At 42.3% G+C, this 13,298-nt stretch overlaps 2 protein-coding genes across 3 annotated transcripts; one reads left to right on the forward strand and one right to left on the reverse strand.

Moving 5' to 3' along the window:
* The first annotated feature begins 6,542 nt into the window (after nucleotides 1–6,542).
* On the forward strand, nucleotides 6,543–9,495 carry LOC111954706 (anterior gradient protein 2 homolog). 2 transcript variants are annotated; one of them, XM_023974592.2, is made up of 8 exons: nucleotides 6,543–6,621; nucleotides 7,061–7,197; nucleotides 7,495–7,558; nucleotides 7,771–7,823; nucleotides 8,211–8,287; nucleotides 8,491–8,554; nucleotides 8,711–8,794; nucleotides 9,183–9,495. In XM_023974592.2, the coding sequence occupies exons 2-8, from the start codon at nucleotides 7,074–7,076 to the stop codon at nucleotides 9,230–9,232; spliced, it is 516 nt and encodes a 171-aa protein (XP_023830360.1). In that variant the 5' UTR covers nucleotides 6,543–6,621; nucleotides 7,061–7,073; the 3' UTR covers nucleotides 9,233–9,495. The 2 variants fall into 2 exon arrangements, with proteins under 2 accessions (XP_023830360.1, XP_023830361.1); XM_023974593.2 differs by having other exon boundaries at nucleotides 6,550–6,621; nucleotides 7,065–7,197.
* Nucleotides 9,496–11,678: 2,183 nt separating this feature from the next.
* LOC111955268 (tetraspanin-13) lies at nucleotides 11,679–13,236 on the reverse strand. The gene is made up of 4 exons (XM_023975441.2): nucleotides 13,157–13,236; nucleotides 12,636–12,749; nucleotides 12,235–12,345; nucleotides 11,679–12,046 (listed from the first exon to the last, which is right to left on the reverse strand). Exons 1-4 carry the CDS (start codon nucleotides 13,232–13,234, stop codon nucleotides 11,972–11,974), a joined length of 378 nt encoding a protein of 125 aa, XP_023831209.2. The 5' UTR covers nucleotides 13,235–13,236; the 3' UTR covers nucleotides 11,679–11,971.
* Between the last annotated feature and the right edge of the window lie 62 nt (nucleotides 13,237–13,298).

Consider the following 13,298-nt stretch of genomic DNA (forward strand, 5'->3'; position numbering starts at 1 on the left):
GTTAGATGAAACAGAGCTCAGAAGCGCAACATAGCTACAGCGTGTAAATTAGCTAGAAATATGTCGGTATCGAGTAATTGTCTCTGGCCCACTGCCAGTTAGGGGAGTGATGAGCTCACAACTCAATCGCTGGTTGATCATTTTTCTGCCCCTCCCAAAATATATAATTTGTAGATAATTGGCTGGCTTTCTGGGACTCGCCCACAAACAGGACCAAGCCTGGCCTGCTGACGAGTGACGGACTCCATCCTAGCTTGAGGGGTGCTCTCATTTTATCTATCAACATAGACAGGGCTCTAACTCCTTTAGCTCCACAATGAGAGAGGGTGCAGGCCAGGCGGCAGGCTGTCTGCTACTAGCACAATCAGTGTAGTCAGCTTAGTTTCCCCCATTGAGACAGTGTCTGTGCCTCGATCTAGGTCGTGAAAATATAAACATGATAGTGTTTGCTTTAGCAATCTCACTGAAAATAATTTTTGAAAGATACTGTGATAATGCCTCAACTCAAAATAGGACTACTTCATGTTAGATCCCTCTTCCAAGGCAGTCATAGTCAATTACCTAATCACTGATCATAACCTTGATGTGATTGGCCTGACTGAAACACGGCTTAAGCCTAATGAATTTACTAAATTAAATGAGGCCTCTCCTCCAGTGACCATATCTCCATCTGCATCCCGCAATAGCAGAAGAGATTCTAAAAATGTTTTGCTGCAAATTTAAATGTGTATATATAAAAATATATATTTTTTAAATTATTTAGAGTTTCTAGTCATGAAGTCTATGCAGCCTACCCAAGCACTTTTATAGCTACTGTTTACAGGCCTCCTGGGCCGTATACAGCGTTCCCTGAATTTCTATTGGACCTTGTAGTCATGGCAGATAATATTATAATTTTTTGGTGACTATCCACATGGAGAAGGTCACAGACCCACTCCAAAAGGCTTTCTGAGCCATCATTGACTCAGTGGGTTTTGTCCAACATGTCTCCAGACCTATGCATTGCCACAGTCATACCCTGGATCTGGTTCTATCCTGTGGAATAAAAACTGTGGATCTAAATGTTTTTCCTCACAATCCTGGACTATTGGAACATCATTTTATTACGTTTGCAATCACAACAAGTAATCTGCTCAGACCTCAACCAAGGATTATCAATTCTCAGACAACCCAAAGTTTCCTAGATGCCCTTCCAGACTCCCTCCACCTACCCAAGGACGTTGGAGTACAGAAATCTGCTAACCACCTGAGGATCTAAATTGAACCTTGCGTAATACCCCAGATGCAGTCGCACCTCTAAAAACCAAAACATTTGTCACAAGAAATTATCTCCCTACCTAGCTCCCTACCCGAGCCCTGAAGCAAGCTTCCAGAACATTGGAATGGAAATGGCGCTCCACCAAACTGGAAGTCTTCCGACTAGCTTGGTAAGACAGTACCTTGCAATATCGAAGAGCCCTCACTGCTGCTCGATCAGCCTACTTTCCTAACCTGATTGAGGAGAATAAAAACAATCCAACATTTATTTTTGATACTGTCGCAAAGTTAACTAAAAAGCAGCATTCCCCAAGAGAAGATGGCCTTCACTTCAGCAGTGATGAAGTCATGAACTTCTTTGATGAAAATATCCTGATCATTACAAAGCAAATTACAGACTCCTCTTTGAATCTGCATATTTCTCCAAAACTCAGTTGTCCTGAGTCTGCACAGAACTGCCAGGACCTAAAATCAATGGAGACACTCATGTTTTTTAATCCTGTATCTCTCAAAACATTCACGGAAATAGTCATGGCCTCTATACCTTCCAGATGCCTGCTTGATAGACCCTATTCCAACTAAACTACTGAAAGAGCTACTTCCTGTGTTTGGCCGTCCTATGTCGAACATAAAAATGGCTCCCTATCCTCCAGATGTGTACCAAACTCACTAAAAGTGGCAGTAATAAAGCCTCTCCTGAAAAAGCCAAACCTTGACCCAGAAAATGTGTCAAATCTCCCATTCCTCTCAATAAAAATGTTAAAAGCTGTTGCGCAGCAACTCACTGCCTTCCTGAAGACAAATGATGTATACGAAACGCTCCTGTCTGGTTTTAGAGCCCATCATAGTACTTAGACTGCACTCGTGAAGGTGGTAATTACTTTTTAATGACGTCAGACCAAGGCTCTGCATCTTTCGTCGTGCTCCTAGACCTTAGTGCCGCCTTTGACACCATCGATCACCACATTCTTTTGGAGAGATTGTAAACCCTAATTGGTTTACACGGACAAGTTCTTGCCTAGATCTTATCTGTAAGAAAGATATCAGTTCGTCTCTGTGGATGGTTTGTCCTCTGACAAATAAATTGTACTTTTTGGTGTTCCTCAAGGTTAGGACCACTATTGTTTTCACTATATATTCTACCTCTTGGTGATGTCATTCAGAAACACAATGTCAACATTCAATGTAATGCGAACAACACACAGCTGTACATTTCGATGAAACATGGTGAAGCCCCAACATTGCCTACTCTGGAAGCCTGTGTTTCAGACATAAGGAAGTGGATGGTGGCAAACTGTTTGCTTTCAAACACGGACAAAACAGAGATGCTAGTTCTAGGTCTCAAGAAAAAAAGAGATCTGCTGTGTTGCACCCTGATCTGTTTCACCTGTCTTTGTGATTGTCTCCACCACCCTCCAGGTGTCACCCATCTTCCCCATTATCCCCTGTGTATTTATACCTGTGTTCTCTGTTTGTCTGTTGCCAGTTCATCTTGTTTGTCAAGTCAACCAGCGGTTTTGTTTCTCAGCTCCTGCTTTTCCCAGTCTCTCTTTTTCTCGCCCCCCTGGTTTTGATCCTTGCCTGTCCTGACTCTGAGACCGCCTGCCTGACGACTCTGTCTGACCCTGAGCCTGCCTGCCGACCTGTACCTTTGCCCCACCTCTGGATTCTTGACCTCTGCCTACCCTGAGCCTGCCTGCCGTCCGGTACTGTTGCCCCACCTCTGGTTTACTGATCCCTGCCTGCTTTGACCTGTCTATTCCCTGTCCCGGTTGGATTATTAAACCATTGTTAATTCGACGTTGTCTGCATCTGGGTCTTATCTTCATACCTGATAGCTGTTTGATCTGACAATTAATCATATTGGTTGTACAGTCGTCTCAAATAAAACTGTGACGGACTTTGGCATCCCTTTGGACCGTGATCTCTCTTTTGACGAACATATCAATAATATTTCAAGGGCAGCTTTTTTCCGTCTTTGTAACATTGCAAAAATCTGAAACATTTTGTCCAAAAATGATGCAGAAAAGCTAATCCATGCTTTTGTCACTTCTAGAGTAGACTACTGCAATGTTCTACTCTCCAGCTACCCAGTTAAACCACTAAATAAACTTCAGTTAGTGCTAAATACGGCTGCTAGAATATTGACTAGAACCAAAGCATTTGATCATATTAGTCCAGTGCTAGCCTCTCTCAGGCTTCCTGTTAAGACTAGGGCTGATTTTCAAGTTTTTACTGCTAACCTAAAAGCATTACAAGGACTTGCTCCTACCTATCTCTCTGATTTGGTTCTGCCGTTCATACCTACATGTACACTACGATCACAAGACACAGGCCTCCTTATTGTACGTAGAATTTCTAAGAAAACAGCTGGAGGCAGGGCTTTCTCCTATTGAGTTAAATTATTATGGAATGGTCTGCCTATCCATGTGAGAGACACAGTCGGCCTCGACTTTTAAGTCTTTACTGAAGACTAATCTCTTCTGTAGGTCCTATGATTGAGTGTAGTCTGGCCCAGCGGTGCGAAGGTGAAAGGCAAGGCACTGGAGTGACGAACTGCCCTTGCTGTCTCTGCCTGGCCGACTCCCCTCTCTCCACTGGGATTCTCTGCCTCTGACCCTAATATGGGGGCTGAGTCATTGGCTTATTAGTGCTCTTTCACCATGCCGCCCCAAGGAGGGGTGGGTCATGTCGTGCCAGGCTTTTTTCGCTATACTCGACTTGAGTGGGTTGAGTCACTTACGTGATCTTCTGTCCGGTTTTGAGCCCCCTCGGGCTTGTGCGGTGGAGGAGATCTTTGTGGGCTATACTTAACCTTGTCTCAGGTATCCCTCTAGTGGGGCTGTGATTTGGCAAAGTGGGTGGGGTTATATCCTGCCTGGTTGGCCCTGTCCGGGCGTATCGTCAGATGGGGCCACAGTGCCCCCCCCCCCTCCGTCTCAGCCTCCAGCATATATGCTGCAATAGTCTATGTGCCTGGGGGCTAGGGTCAGTCTGTCCTATCTGGTGAAATACTCCTGTCTTATCTGGTGTCCTGTGTGAACTTAAGAATGCTCCCTCTAATTCTCCCATCTCTCTCTCCTCTCTCCTCTCTCTCTCTCAGGACCTGAGCCCTAGGACCATGCCTCAGGACTACCTGGCCTGACGACTCCTGGTTGTTCCCAGTCCACCTGGTCGTGCTGCCGATCCAGTTTCTACTGTTTTACCTGAGGCTATGGAACCCTAACCTGTTCAACGGACGTGCTACCTTGTCCCGGATCTGCTGTTTTCGACTCTCTCTCTACTGCACCTGCTGTCTCAACCTCTTAATGCTTGGCTATGAAAAGCCAACTGACAATTACTCCTGAGGTGCTGGCCTGTTGTACCCTCTACAACCACTGTGATTATTATTTGACCCTGCTGGTCATCTATGAACGTTTGAACATCTTGAAGAACGATCTGGCCTTAATGGCCATGTACTCTTATAATCTCCACCAAGCACTGCCAGAAGAGGACTGGCCACCCCTCAGAGCCTGATTCCTCTCTAGGTTTCTTCCTAGGTTCTAGGGAGTTTTTCTTAGCCACCATGCTTCTACATCTACATTGCTTGCTGTTTGGGGTTTTAAGATGTGTTTCTGTATAAGCACTTTGTGATGACATTTGCTGATGTAAAAAGGGCTTTATAAATACATTTGATTTGGGGTGTGAAAATTAGATGTAATCCATTAACAGTTTTGTTTCAAGTTCTTATCTAACAGATGTTTCATTATATGAATTAATTCTTACCTCAGTTTCTTTGAAAATAACTGCCATTATTTAAACTTGTTTATTTGGAATATCAATGAAGAAGGTTTCATATAATCAGAAGACCCCAAGAAAGGTACATACAAAAGTTTCAGGGGATCTTTAAACAATCTCAAGCGTCATCATGCACATCACACAACCTAATCCAAGCTCCTACGTCCTATTACCGTAGTAGAGCCTGGTAGAGTGTATGGTAGATCCGTGTTCTCAGGGCGAGGCTAATGACAGGTGGCCCAGGTGGCAGACGATGCAATGTGTGACCAGGAGTGGCTTTAACCCTGCCCTACACTGCAAATATTGACCCGGGGACAACCCACGTCAGGAACAGAGAGAAGGGAGGATAGTCAGTGCCGTAGGAGCTAAGGACACCTCAGCATTCTGAGAGAGAGCAAGAAAGAAAGAAGCAAATAGGATTACCAAGCCTTAGTTAGGATCACCTCAGCATTCTGAGAGCGGGAAGGATCAAGTAAGAAAGAGAGAATGCTAAGGACAGCACAGCATTCCACTGCTCCAACATCCACACTAGAATTCATGGCAGCCTGATTTCTGGTCCAATGTGATATACTACGTAGCCCTATCCTTTTGCATTTCACATAGGTTAAGTAGCAAACACTCCACACCAACTCATATTACATCAGAATCCCATCAATCCAGATGTGCATCTTGTTGTAAACAGCATCATTCAAACATGGATTTATGGCACAGTGGAATAAAAAAAAGAGTGCAGACATCATTCAGAATGGGATTGGGATGTAATATGCATTGGTGTGGTGTGTTTTAGAGTGTTTCCTAATATGCTTTAGACACATTTCATATTGCATTATAGTCAACGGCAGGTGATGACTCAGCAAAATGTGACAACCAATTATCTCAGTAATGAAACAAAATATATATTTTTTAACTTAAAAGTAAACTAAAAAACAAAAAGCACAAAAAGAGTGAAAATAAGGCCACAAAAAAATGGGTTAACTTCCCCTTCAATCTGTTAAATCTTTTTGTTTACTTTATGAAAGGTAATTTATTACTATTTCAAATGTTTAAAAAAATATTTTATCTTTAACTCTGCGTTGTTGGAAAAAGACCTGTATGTAAGCATTTCACTGTAGTTTATTTGATTTTATTGAGAATGATGTCAATCTTACGGATCTGACCTGATCCATGAACTGACTAATAGCCCCGATATCAAATCAGATTGCTAGATTTAATGCTGACCTGTCCTTGGATCTATGCCAACTATTACGATTCAACAGTTCCGTTACCCATTCTTATTATAAAAGGAAAAAGTACATAACAACACTATCAAATCCTACTTTAATCAAACTTAATGATATACCTTAAAATGGCTGTCTGATAATGAAATAACTGAGAGAAAGTCAAAATTCTAGAATCAATGGAACTGTCTGCCTCTACACATTCCATCAGAGCTTTGGGGGGAGAGATGGAGAGGGTTGGTGTGTGGGAGGGGCCATCAGGTGAGCTTGTGGCAGGTGTATAAGAGCATGTCCAGGTGATAGAGAAAGGACACGGCAGTGCAAGTAGCAACAGAGAAAAGGAGACATACAAAGGTGCCACGGAGAACAGGTAGGAAATATATCTCTCCCTCCACCACAAATCTATCTTCACTATCCCTTATCCCTCAATCTGAACCTTTTCCTGGTAAATGTGCCTTAAATGCTGTGAACTTTTCCAGACTCTTTCAGTCTATAAAAACGTGAACAACTGAATAGATGTGCAATTACTTGTAATTCTGCATGGCAGTTATTCATTATTGTTTCCACTCAGCTATACTTTTGAGTTATAGTAATATGAGGACAGAAGCAGATTATCTGTGCAGTTTTGTGACATGCATGTGGTATCTGGGTCTGTATTCACAATGATTCAGAATAGAGGTGCTGATATAGGATCAGTTTTGTCTTGTAGATCACAATGATTAAAATGATATGGACAGGGGGAACAGGATCCCAGATCAGCACTCCTACCTACTCTGAGATGCTCAATAATGAACTCTGTTTCCTTCCAGAAAGGTATTAATCATGATCCGAGGTCTGCTGTCGGTGTTGTTTGTCCTTGTGGCCGTAGCAGTGTCTTCATCTTTGGCCAAGCCTGAGAAGAACATTGCCAAGAGGGGGAAGAGGATCCCTCAGACTCTCTCTAGAGGTATCACTCCCTCCCCTTACTATTTTTCAAGGCTTATCACAGTGTAGTGTTTGAATGAATGAAAGAAAGGTTTTAAGAGTACAGTACACTTTCTCATTTTCCTTATTCTCAAAGCACTGGTGAGTGTGGTCTGAGATATCTAATGAATAGAGCTGACATACGATTCCTTATTCTAGATGTCAGTGGAGGCATGTCTGTTCTACGCAATATATCTCTACCTGAATGTTCTGTAATGTTCCATCTTCCTGAGCAGACCCCAGGTATTCTGACACTGTTCTTCCTTCCGGTCTCCTGTAGGCTGGGGTGATCAGCTGATCTGGGCTCAGACCTATGAGGAGGCTCTGTACTGGGCCAGGGCACAGTGAGTGAACAAACTTTTATGACTACATACGACATGGCATCCTATTTCTTATGTGGTGCACAATAGGGAATAGGGTGTTATTTCACATACATATAATAGATCTGGATAACTGATGTGTTGTCTTCGCAAAAAAGCAAATACATTTCAAGGCATTCCTTGGCATCTCCTTTCTATTCTATTCTATTGTAACCAGAACTACTTTGTCTCCACAGGAACAAGCCTCTGATGGTCATCTTTCACCTGGAGGACTGTCCCCACAGCGCATGTAAGACCCTGATCTCTAACCCCTGACCTCTAACCCCTGACCTACAGCAAATAAACTGCCACTTTATTGCACCTTCCTGAACAGACCTCAGGTCAAAGTCCCTCCCTTGGCTAGTTATGCATCCTGGCATTCTCCCAAATTGTGATGCATCATTCAGTTGAATTAGATGCCAGGACTTGTTTAAACAACAATTATCAAACTCGTAGTAGAACAAACAGGACTCTGTTTGCCAAGGTGGTATATACCTCTAGCCTCCTACTGCCATGTATGGAATAGGACAATAAAACAACTATGTGGGTATGTTACTCAACTGTTAATAGATGGAGATCTCTTAAGTCAATATAACGTATTCCATAATTTCTTTCATGATGTCTTTCGTGTATCCAGCCATGAAGAAAGCCTTCGCTGAAGACAAGGACATCCAGAAGGTACTTGATGAAGACTTCATCATTCTCAATCTGGTGGTGAGTTTTAAATTCAGACTTTGGAAAACGTTACTAGAATCATGCCAAGCACAATACATACATTAATTATCTTTTGATCTATTTTATGAATTTACTTTATAGTATATATACTTTTTTGTATTCATATTTTACATTTTTTTTTAAACAGACCTTTAGTATTTAGATTTTGTGATGATTTAGTGTTTCTTTCCCTGTGTTATCAGTATGAAACCACAGACAAGCATCTCTCCCCTGATGGCCAGTATGTCCCCAGAATCATCTTTGTCGGTGAGTGATGAGGTCACGTTTTCCATGTAGCATTACATGCTAACGAATTTCAATATTTTGTCTATGATGGCATCAAACAAAAGTGACCGATTTTAATCAATAGTTCTCTCTCGCTCTCTCTCCCCCTCCCCCCTCTCTCTCTTTCTCTCCCCTCAGATCCCTCTATGACAGTGAGAGCTGACATCACAGGACGCTACTCCAACCGCATGTACGCCTATGAGCCTTCTGACATCCAACTCTGTGAGTACAACTTGATCTTATCTCCCTTTTGAATGTTTGATTGCATACTAACAGTTTACATACTGTTAATAAATCAGTATTTAGTAGATTATAAATATTTAAGCATTTATACACATTTATAAGCTTTTATAAATGTAAGGTATTAGAAATTGTAACCAGACTTTGTTTTATAATTCAAATATATTACATTTGGCCATTAGTGCCATCAACAACAACAAATTACTCCTCTGTGAGAAACAACCTGCTCTTGAACGACTCTTGTGTGACTTAGTCTTGATTTGTCGTGAGTGACTTAGTCTTGACTTCTCTTGAGTGACTTTTGACTTCTCTTGAGGGACTTAGTCTTGACTTCTCTTGAGTGACTCTTCATTTTCCCTTCTCCCTACAGTGTTGAGCAACATGCAGAAGGCCAAGAAGCTGCTGAAGACTGAGTTGTAAGCACTGACAAAGCATGTGACCCGTTGACCTTTGGCCTGTGACTTCAGAGGTTTTCTGAACATTCTCAGAATGATCTCTGGAGCCTAGGAGTCAGCCAGTGGGATACTGTCACCATGTAAACCTAAGCACTGGAAAAAAAACTAGTCTTCACTTTCACAAACTAATTTCAATTTTTTTATGATTTTCCCTGAAACTCTCTGTCTTTGTAATGTATTGCTGTACATCTAAGATGTATTTTTATTAAATATAGTGCAATTCTTAAATGATGTGTGTATTATTGTAAAATGTAACCAGATTATCTGAGTGTATTACATTTTTTGACTCAAGTTAAAAGAGCTATTAAAAAGACAGAAACTGTGTGTGCATGAATGTGTGTGTGTGTGTGTGTGTGTGTGTATGTGTGTAGCTAGGGAGTGAGTGCTGACATCCTGGTCACATCCTGAATGGGCAGAGCCATTGAGGGTATGAAAGGACTTTTCCTGAGTCACTCCTGGTTGCCTGGTTACTGAACCGGTCACAGCCTGGTTGCCTGGCTACCGAACCTCAACCAATGCCTTTGTTGTATAACGGGGCTTCCTTCTTAAAAAAAAACACACACAGTGACCTGAGTAATTATCTTTGCTCTTCATAGGAATCTATGCAAATTATATGCCAGAAAGCAAATAAAAGCATTACTTACTTACTTACAAAACTGATTTTAGTTTCTTGAAAATGCTTAGGCTCCTGCTTTGAGCTGAGCTCAACATTTTGCAAATTCACTGGTTGTGTTTCTATTGAAACAGAGCCCAACTAACCCAGTGAATGTCGACTGGTCAACTTGACTGGGTATTGGTGGGAAATGGGTTACTATCAATGTTGAAAGGAAAGCCCAAGAACAGAAACGGGATGAAATAGATGTAAAATATCAATTTTATTGTGATTTCTTGTACAAAGGCTAAGGTACCTAGTTCACAGAACCATCAGTAGCAGCAGCACATACAAGCAGAGACATGATGCAGCAGCACATACAAGCAGAGACATGATGCAGCAACACATGCTAGCAGAGACATGATGCAGCAACACATACTAGCAGAGACATGATGCAGCAGCACATACAAGCAGAGACATGATGCAGCAACACATACTAGCAGAGACATGATGCAGCAGCACATGCTAGCAGAGACATGATGCAGCAGCACATACAATCAGAGACATGGTGCAGCAGCACATGCTAGCAGAGACATGATGCAGCAGCACATACTAGCAGAGACATGATGCAGCAGCACATACTAGCAGAGACATGATGCAGCAGCAATACAGCAGAGACATGAAAATGGCAGCAACACAGCTAGCAGAGACATGATGCAGCAGCACATACTAGCAGAGACATGATGCAGCAGCACATACTAGCAGAGACATGATGCAGCAGCACATACTAACAGAGACATGATGCAGCAGCACATACTAACAGAGACATGATGCAGCAGAACATACTAACAGAGACATGATGCAGCAGCACATACTAGCAGACATGATGCAGCAGCACATACTAACAGAGACATGATGCAGCAGCACATACTAACAGAGACATGATGCAGCAGCACAATCGACTGCCAGGCTTTGAATCACTATCAGCAGAACAAAGTGGATCATATTTGTTTTCAGGTCAGTCTTCCCCAGAATTACATAGTGTTGGTATTCAGACGGCATAAGCAATTGACTCTTACATTAATGCATTTGGTTTAGCAGATTTCTAATAATTAGGAATGTTTACACAGAAATATACATAAAGAACAACTTTTTTGTTGAATACTGTGTAGCATGATGACTTCAAGTAAAGGCAACAACAAGCTGCTTAAATAGCTGTAGTTATGTAGTTACAGCACACAACTGTCAACAGCACGCAGTCCTGTTATTGAGTGTTAAAATCAAATGTACAAATATTCAATGATATCTTCAATCGCCATGCGCTCAAAATATTACAAACTGTTCTTCATTATGTCAGTCATTGTTTGTAATATAGGAGTCATTCAGTAGTCACAACATCACAGTTCACATGTTCTAATACTGGTCTGAGCATACTGAACGCTTGCCCATCAAGGGTGTATCAAATATCAAATGTATTCTCTGAAAACGTTGATTCCAAGAGATTTGTCATCGGAAGCAGAGCCATATACGTATGAGAGGTTAAATACAGGATATGATTCGGATTGGGAGTGGCCTCAGGTGTCCTATTAGGGTAATAGACTCATGCAGCATTTTAATATACAGCCGGTCGTGTTCTTTAGGGCACACAACAGAAAACATTTTGCAACTGAAAATGTGAAGGAAAATGTAGTTCCTCCTGTCTCAGTCAGTTTTCTCCTGTTTAGTGCCCTAATGAACACGACCCAGTTCTTTTCCAGACACACACCTTTATGAAACGCCACACAAAGGCCTGCCGCTTCGCTCAGCTGGTGAAAACACACACAAGCCACTCGCTTATTTACAAACACAGTCCCTAAAACAGGCGGCAAACCCACCTCCACCAGGAGAGCTACTGCAGGCTTTTGCTTCGGTCCCACTTTAACTAACACAACCGATTTAGCTGAAAATAGTCCCGATGAGCAACTAATTTGTTTAGAATCAGCTGTGTTAGTGTTAGTTAGAGTAGGGCTGGAGAAAAAGCCTGCACATCCAGTAGCTCTCCAGGAGGAGGGTTAGCCACTTCCAGGGTGTGGGGTGAGGGGGGAAGGGCGCAGAGCCAGCAGTTGCCAGCAGTTACAGGAAGGCACTGGGATTGGCTCGAGGGTCTTTCTGGTTCCTGTATTGATACGTTAGCCACACCCCCAGGATCTGAAGCAGGAATAAAGAATAAACATTACTGACCCTACAAATAACAGATCATATACTGTAAATATACATTTTCATTCCCTATTAGATTTCATAAACTGCGGTTTACTGTAAGTCATTAAGTTCAATTGATTGAATACTTGATTGACACACCAGAACATTCCCTGACTGTATATAGAGGGGGATCTCACCTCAGTGAAGCTGAAGAAGAGGCCTATCCCGCCCACGAAGCGCAACACCTCTCCTGCATGCGCCTGGATCTGCTCAGCACACGGTGAACAGGAGTGGTTGGGGAAACAGGCCTGTAGAGGGACACAGAGAGACACCCCACAGATGGACAAGTTAGTCAGGAAAACTACTTTACATCCACAATACTGAATATACAGCAGCTGATATCATCAGCTCTAAAAATATCAGAGCCATTTCAACACAGATGTATGTGTAAAAACATGTTTTTTAGACAATCCCATTCGTTGTAATGATATATCTTGATATGTACCAACAGAGCTTGTGACCTGTGATGGAGAGGTCAAAGACAACATACTGTACATTCAGATTCAGTGCACCAGAGGGTTCATTTGTTAATGCTTACAGCGTCACAGGTCCCGTTGTTGTCTACGTGGTAGAAGCCACAGCAGTTGAGACTCTTCTCTACGTCTCTCTGGGTGGTATGAGAGTTGTTCCATCCCACCTCCAACAGTTGTTCCTAAAACAGGGGTACAACAGCAAGCACTGACCACCATAGATACACCCATATACATATACATTAGGTGTATTACAATGCCTGTATACACAGGACCAGGCATTTCTAAGGTAGTCTGCTATTCTTGAACCAGATGGAGGTAAGTCTGAATAAAATAGTGATTTTGAAAGGTACTCCATAGTGCATGGAACCGGATCACACCGCAGTGCCGAAACATGGGAGGTCCCTAGATCTGAGATTTCACCACAATATTAACCAATAACAGACACATCATGATTCATTAGCATATGTTGTCTTGTATCTATCTAGAATTGAATCACAAGATTTCTGTGATTTGTCTGAAAAGTTTTTTTTGTTCCTCTAGAACTGAAAGGAATGTTGTTGTGATTGACAGGAGTTTGTGCTCCTACCTGCTGATCCTTGTTGATGGCCAGACAGGCGCTGGAGACAGAGAACTGGACGATGAACACCATGAAGAGGATGATCATATGAGAGAGGGCGGTGTGTGCGCACGTGTGTGTGTGTGTGTGTGTGTGTGTGTGTGTGTGTGTG

Source organism: Salvelinus sp. IW2-2015, linkage group LG30 (assembly GCF_002910315.2).
Source record: "Salvelinus sp. IW2-2015 linkage group LG30, ASM291031v2, whole genome shotgun sequence".
NCBI classification, from domain to species: Eukaryota; Metazoa; Chordata; class Actinopteri; order Salmoniformes; family Salmonidae; genus Salvelinus; species Salvelinus sp. IW2-2015.

Coding starts and splice junctions, on each gene's coding strand:
- LOC111955268 (XM_023975441.2), bottom strand. CDS start 13,234: ATGATCATCCTCTTCATGGTGTTCATCGTCCAGTTCTCTGTCTCCAGC. Junction 12,750..13,156: donor CCATCAACAAGGATCAGCAG/GTAGGAGCACAA, acceptor CCCCTGTTTTAG/GAACAACTGTTGGAGGTGGG. Junction 12,346..12,635: donor ACAACGGGACCTGTGACGCT/GTAAGCATTAAC, acceptor GTCCCTCTACAG/GCCTGTTTCCCCAACCACTC.
- LOC111954706 (XM_023974592.2), top strand. CDS start 7,074: ATGATCCGAGGTCTGCTGTCGGTGTTGTTTGTCCTTGTGGCCGTAGCA. Junction 7,198..7,494: donor CCCTCAGACTCTCTCTAGAG/GTATCACTCCCT, acceptor GGTCTCCTGTAG/GCTGGGGTGATCAGCTGATC. Junction 7,824..8,210: donor GGACTGTCCCCACAGCGCAT/GTAAGACCCTGA, acceptor TCGTGTATCCAG/CCATGAAGAAAGCCTTCGCT.